Source organism: Corylus avellana, chromosome ca9, assembly GCF_901000735.1.
Source record: "Corylus avellana chromosome ca9, CavTom2PMs-1.0".
Classification (NCBI taxonomy): domain Eukaryota; kingdom Viridiplantae; phylum Streptophyta; class Magnoliopsida; order Fagales; family Betulaceae; genus Corylus; species Corylus avellana.
Genome location: NC_081549.1, coordinates 11,611,974 through 11,619,179, shown reverse-complemented (window position 1 = coordinate 11,619,179; position 7,206 = coordinate 11,611,974). Strand labels below are relative to the sequence as shown.

The 7,206-nt window shown below is 35.6% G+C and overlaps 1 protein-coding gene across 1 annotated transcript; it reads left to right on the top strand.

The window, feature by feature from the left end:
- Positions 1 to 751: 751 nt before the first annotated feature.
- LOC132161753 (uncharacterized) lies at positions 752 to 5,673 on the top strand. Its single transcript, XM_059571936.1, has 4 exons — positions 752 to 819; positions 946 to 1,130; positions 1,211 to 1,690; positions 5,210 to 5,673. The coding sequence occupies exons 2-4, from the start codon at positions 980 to 982 to the stop codon at positions 5,548 to 5,550; spliced, it is 972 nt and encodes a 323-aa protein (XP_059427919.1). The 5' UTR covers positions 752 to 819; positions 946 to 979; the 3' UTR covers positions 5,551 to 5,673.
- The last annotated feature ends 1,533 nt before the right edge of the window (positions 5,674 to 7,206 follow it).

Here is a 7,206-nt window from a genome sequence, read left to right as displayed (position 1 = left end):
TTGGGGGCACTCCCAAAAAGGAAAGTAACTTATACGAGTTAAGTGACTTGTATGTTTCGAACTTATTCCGTAAAGAAATGAGTTGTTGGAGATGTCACCGAATGGAATTAAATTATGAAGACGCGCTACTTTAAAACAATATGTAGTACGGGTTCACAAGCTCTCTCACAATTGCTGCTTACGTCCTGTCCACATATCCTCTAAATTTCACTTTCACTAATTTCAGCAATTTCAGCATTGGAGATGGTTCCACCGTCACGTCCAATGTGCCACTCGAACCCGATCTTTTTCCAAATCTCCTGATCGTCATTATATCAATAGATTGTGTTTTTTTTTTTAAAGAGCACCTCATACATTCATGAAGATTATCACCACCTATGAAGATTATATAAGATGTAGGCGTGACCACCATTATTATGGTATGATCACCCCTTTAAACATCAAAACAAAAGTTTTAGAATATTTTTTTTTTTTGTTTTAAAGAAAAGAAACTAGTAAATAAATATAGGAAGGACCATTCCAGACTCGGTGTCATGAGTCACAACCAGTCATTTAAATCACCACTCTTCGTTTCTTTTTTTATCTGCCCTTTCTCGTAGGGAGCAGTCACACAGATCTCGCTCCATCCAACCCCATCTCAATAACTCAATTTATAAATAAATAAGTAATCTAAAAAAAAAAAAAACAAAAACAAAAAATCAATCAAAATTAAGGTAAGAGTATCCAAGCCATCCAAGGGCTGTAATAAAAAGGAAGGAAGCTCTTCCGAAAAGAAGTCCACGTGCTTAATTTGCTTTTACGTTCAGAAATCAGACAACAGTGAGCACCGCATTCTCTTCCCTTTTTCTTCTTCAAAGCATCCAATTTGTTACCGTTATCTCTAATTGCTGCAACCCACACACTAATTAACACTTCTCTCCATTTCCCAAAAACATTCTGTCGCAGCAAAACTGAAAGAGAGATCGATCGATCAGGATCTATGAAGAGGCAGGATCACAATCTGGTGTCATCATCTTCTTACCGGGAAAATATTGCGCCGGAAACCCTCCATGGGAGGAGCATCGGATGCATGTCCGGCATTATCCACCTCGTTTGCAAATACCAAAATCGACACAAATTCCTTACTTTCGGTTCGTTTCTTTCTTTTTTCATTTCTTTTTATTTTTTTTTTTGTCTTTAAAATAGCTTTCGTCTATGGGTGTTGGATCAGGAAAGAAGCAGGAAAAGAATGTGGTTTCTACTCCGACGAAGCTAAAACCCTCCTCGGCTTCCCCATCAGCAGTGCAAGGACAGAGCAGAAAAGAGGTTGATCTCCGGAGATTCACTTGCGATATGCAAAGGAGCCCGACTCTGCCGGCGGACATACGGCGCTCGCCGCAGAACTTCCCGACTCCTCCGGCGCTGGTGGCGAGGCTGATGGGGTTGGAAGCAATGCCGGAATCGGCTGCCGACAAGAGAAGGAAGCTGTTAGGAGCGTTGGAGAAATGCAACGAGGACTTGAACGCGCTCAAGAAGATCATCGAGGCCGTCCAGTCGTCGGAGCGGCAGAAATCAACGCCCGCCGCAGACGCGGCGGCGACGAAAAGGTGTTGGGAGTTCAACGGCGAGCCGAGTCCCGTGTCAGTGCTGGACGAGTTCAGTGGTTCTCCTTGGAGCGCACGCTACTGCCACTCCGGACGCCACTCAAACGGTTCGTTTTGCTTTCCTTCTTTCTTTTGGTTGTCTTTCAACTTTCTCATACGTATATATATATATATATATATATGTATATATATATTATCTAAAAAGTTAAAAAGGAAATTAAATATTGACACCCGAATATAAATCTGAGTAGCATTAATTAATTTTGAAAATATTAAGTTTGTTTTATTAACATGAACTTTTGTGTTGCTCATAGACTATAAACATATATATTAAATACGATGGTCTCTCCGATAAAAGTGCATGTCACGTAGATAGGAGGGAGAAGGTTTTAGGATTCCAAGTTAACAATGATGCAATCTGGTGTGTGCGGGCCCATTATAACCATTTTTCCAATGATACCGGACTATTGATATAAGTTACAGCTGTCCTGTTATAGCATCAAGATTTTAAAGGAGATATGTTATAGTGTAATAAAAAGACTATTTTTGACCCATAAAAATCTTAGGTGACAAGAAGTTATAGGCAAATTATTGGGTGGGATTACAGTAACTACAGATGAGACTTATAATCTCTTGTCACCTTAGACTTTTATGGCCAAAACTGATCTTTTTATTCCACAAGCATTTCTCATTCTAATGTGTGTGATTGAAGACAATTTTTGTCTCTTTTCCCCTTTTGTGTGTGTTTGTCGGATTGAGTTTTCTCCTAATTGCAATCTAGTCTATGTTTTAACACTAACACGTGATAAATATCTCTTTCCTTTTGTTTTTATTTGCTTAGAAGAAGAAAAAAACACATGATAAATATATGTTTTTTTTTTTTTTAATTTTAAGAATCGTAATATTTTTTGAGAAATAATTCACATCAATATTTTTATCATTTCATTTTACAAATCAATAATTAGATTTATGAACTGTAGACTCCACACAAATTCAATAGTAAACCCCACAAATCTAATGGTTGATCTATTGAATTTATAAGATGATGTGAGAAAATATGTAAAAAATATTGACGTCAATTATTTCTCAATATTTTTTTAAGGACATAAATTTCTTCCACATTAATTTAGATTTTTTTTTTTTTTTTTTCTAATCCACTAGCAAATGCCAAATGTCTTTTAACATGTGAGAAACACGTTTTTTTAATCGTCATCAACTCTATTTTTGCTAACCTAAGAACTCAAACATGGGTTTTTTTATGAACCCAAATATGTTAGCGAGCATTTGACATTTATTAGAGTGGGTTGTTTTTATAAAGTAAATTAAAATGAAAGAAGTTAATTTGAAAGAAGCCGGTTTGTTTGCCGTTGTCTACTACCTCTCTGCGTTTTGAGGATAGGGACCACAAACAAGTAGCTACTCCCATAACCATAATGAAGCAGTCAAAGGTGGTTCAAAAAGGAAGAAAGAAAAGAGAAATAGAACCACAAGATACGTGTGACATGTCTTTAATCGGTTTGACTTGGCAGAAGCCCACTAATTAAAAGCAGCTTTGGGTTCCACCATAACCACTACCCAGGGAACCTTGTGGATGCCATGCCATGATCATATTGATCATACCATATATACGGTGATGATGATTGATGATGATGCTTTCGACCACAAAGCAGCCATGCGCGTGCCACACTCATTGAGTTGGGAGCACCGCCTAAAGGATTTTTAGTTTTACTTCTCTTTTGTGTTTTTCGAGGCAATTCTTTAAGCATCTCTTTTCAGCTTATATATCCGCCCTAAGTAAATATAGTCTCGGTTGTGAAACGAGTAATGCTATAAATTTTTTTTAGAATTATTTTAAATATGATATATTTTTTAAAATTATTAATAAATTATATTTTAAATTTTAAAAATTACATCACATTATAAAAAAACTTATAGCAATGTTCGTAAAAGACAATTAAGACAGTAATGAGCTTTTTTTAGTTACTTCTGACTGAGTGCTCCTTCTATAATCATGCAAGATTCCAAAAATTCATCATAATAGGAATGAGAGCTTAAATGAAATAAGCATTCATATTGTTTTGGTTAGCTAACAAATTTTCTAACTAGAATTGAGTCATATTTTAACCAAATTTCTTAAAATATCTCTGTTCTAAAAGTCATTTATCCCCAAAAAAACCATATTTATTTATTTATTTTTTTTTTTTTCTCTGGGTACAAAAAAATAAATTTAATTTGTCCCCATGGTGGCTGACTAACCCAACAGAAGCTTCAAGGCTGGTTGCACCATCATCAAAGCCTCTCTCGAGATAGACACTGAGAGCTCCAGGGGTGGTGGTTCCTCCCTGCTTCGATTACCCTTGGTTGCACACACAACATTCCCATAACCCCTAGAGTCGACCTCGAGGGCCTTTGGGCAAAACAAATGGTATATGTTTTGGGTTAAAAAAAAAAAAAAAAAAAAAAAAGTATTTTCGAAAAATAATTTTTTGGGCTATTCCATTTCTGAGAGAATAGTTAGCTATTCCTTACTATTTTGAGAGGAATAATAATAATAATAATAATAATTTATTTATTTATTTTTGTAATTTCAAAGAGAATAACCATAGAAACAATTATATTTCTAATATCGGTGGTGCAAGTGCAACTGAACCAAAGTATAGAATAGAATAGTTATTTATTAAATTCTTGTGTCTACATAAATTAAGATAATCAAGGAATTTAAAAGATCACCCTTGCCCTCGAGAACAAACTTGTGCCTCTATTTTAGTTGATTGCGGGGCGGAACCACCTTGAAGGGGAGCCCCCCAAGCCATAGGGTGGTCCCCAAAATTATTATTATGTTTTAAATATACCTTTAAAAATTAACTTTTGCCTCCTAAGAATTATTTATTTATTTATTTAATTTTACCCCCAAAACAAAACATTCTAGTTTCGCCCCTGGTTGGTTGCTTCCTCTATCAATATATACCCATTATCATCATCTTCTTTATTGTAGGCCGCCATTATAAAAATTTTCTTGCAACATTCCTCTATCTCTATAGATAACCCTTTCAGGCTTTTAGCAATCCATATGAAACCCCATTTGCAAATAAGTCACCTATTCTAGTGGCATCAATCTTTTTTCCATCCATTAAGGCCTAATGTCTCCATAGCTTGTTAGCAATGTTTGGCCATCTATAATGTCTCACATTGCCTGTATGTGAAAAAAATTGTGTGTTTATATAAAATATGCTATCTCTAAATGGTATGAAGCCTTTTGAAAGTAAACTCAATACTAAAACCCATGCAAGCTTTACTCAAAGGGATTTAGGGTTTGGTTTTACACCATCTTTGTAGCCTCTTGAATAACTTGTAAATTGAATTTTGCATATCTCAACAGCAACCACTTGGATCCCTTGAAATCTTCTCTCATCAAGGAGTAGTGCTGCTGCACACAACACCGGTGTGAGTGAACATGTGGCATGTATAATATAATATTTAAAAAAATATAAAAAAGGTGGAAACATTAAATTTATGTAGTCAAATGAGAGGGGAAGAGGAAATGATGGCAGCTTCAGTTGAAAAATTGAAAATATTTTCCGTTTTGTTTATATTTTCCCTTTACTTTAATTGAAAAATTATGGCAGCTATAGGGCGAGTGCAACAGCAGCAAAGGCAACTAAGGAAGAAGCCAGGGGAAGAGGAAATGATGAACATATATTTCCATGAGAGAATGAGTGCAGAAGTAGCTCAAACGAGAGGGGAGAAGAAAATGAGTAACATATGGAGCAGCAAAGCCATGGTAGAGAGCTTAGAGGAGGTGTGCAGGGACATTGCTTGGGGAGAGAGGAGGGAAATTGGAAGAATTGGGTTGGCTTTGCAGGATCATATCTGCAGTGACTTGATTGAAGAGATTGCCAGAGAAATGGGATTTTATGGCATGGATGCACTACCCTTTGAGGCATGTAAGAGAAGACTCTGTTTCTAACTAAGTATTGGTGTGTTTTGTAGCCTCTTTATTGAATATAAAATGTTTTTGCCATAAACACTTGTTGTTTAATGCCATTTTATTTGTTTGTGTTCTATTGGATGAGACCAGAGGATTCATTGGTTTAGAATAAAATTCCCCTTCCATTTCTATCTAAAAAACAAGTTCAAGCTTGAAATAAGTTTATAGCAACTTTATAGCAAGGGTGTACATGCATTCGCTATCCGTATCTATCCATTATCCGTTATCCGCACATATGGATGCCGATGCGGTTAGAAAAAGCCACTATCCACATATGCGGATACCGATAATAACCACATCTGCATACCGTTTATATATAATATATATAATATTTTTTTATATATTATATTTAATAAATTTATCAAAACGGCGTCATTTTGGATTAGGTATATGTTATAATTATATTGTTTTAGGTTTTTTTCTTCACAATTCACTCATTCACTTGGGCCAAACGCAAAATATTTTCAAAATATTAGGGCTTTAAAAAAAATTAAAACAAGTCCAAAACAATAAAAACCAGTTTAAATTATTTTCAAAATCATTTAAAGTCGTAATAGAGACCCAAAGGAGCCCTAGAATACGCTCATTATCTAACCGCATTCAATAACCGCGCGGATGCGGTTAGTAAAAACATGATACGAATGCAGATATCTAAAAGTGATATCCGCATTTTGCGGATGTGGATGTGGATATTGTAAATAACGATAGCCGCATATACACCCCTACTTCATAGCATTCTCATCTAGCTCTTTATTTAAGAAAAATCTCTACTTTAGAGAGCCAAAATGTTAAAATGCTCTTTTTAACTCTCCAACTACGGGCTCTCTATTTGGGGAAAAATTTTTTGGGAAGCTAGGGAGCATTGTTCACTCTTCAAATTATAAAAAATGAAAAAATAAATTAAAAGTTTTATATCATCTCTCATCACAAGAATAAACAAATACTTAAAATAGAATATTTAAATAGAAGAGTGAAAATGGATTCTTAGTTTGGAGAGTTGGATGTAGGTGCTTTGAAAAAGTTGATAGCTAAAATTAAAAAAAAAAAAAAGTAAATATATTATAAGTCTCTGAGTCAACCCTCGAAAATTTAAAAATCCCTAAGTTTTTTTTTTTTTTTTTCACTGGGTCAATCGAAATGCCAATAAAATTTCTACTGTCAAAATTGTGTAAGCGCTGTTAGTCCCAATCAAAACACACCATTTTGCCACATCAGTATAATAATTTTTTATTAATTTAATTTAAACCAGCAGTGGGGGTGCCAACCCCAAGCCCCTATGAGGTGGTTTGCCCACCCCGAAAGCTATCCCCAGGGGGTTTGGGGTTGCCCCCAACCATCCTAGGGGTGGCTTGCGGCCACCCCTAGGGTGGTGGGATGGCCTGTGGGCAACCCAAAACCACCCATGGTGTGGTTTCTAGCCACCCGAAACCCCCTGGGGTTGGGGGGTGGCCAGGTGTGGTAGCCCCACCACTGGCCACCCCTTCAATTTTATATATATATATATATATATATATATATAAAATTTTTAAATTAAATTAATAAAAAATTATTATGCTGACGTTACAAAACGATGCGTTTTGATTGGGACTAACGACAGTTATACATTTTTTACGGTTAGGATTTTATTGGCATTTC

Bases quoted from the DNA above. Each gene is read 5' to 3' on its own strand.
- LOC132161753 (XM_059571936.1), top strand. From the start codon at position 980: ATGAAGAGGCAGGATCACAATCTGGTGTCATCATCTTCTTACCGGGAA. The intron at 1,131-1,210 runs GTTCGTTTCTTT...GTGTTGGATCAG, and splicing joins ACACAAATTCCTTACTTTCG to GAAAGAAGCAGGAAAAGAAT. The intron at 1,691-5,209 runs GTTCGTTTTGCT...AAATTATGGCAG, and splicing joins CTCCGGACGCCACTCAAACG to CTATAGGGCGAGTGCAACAG.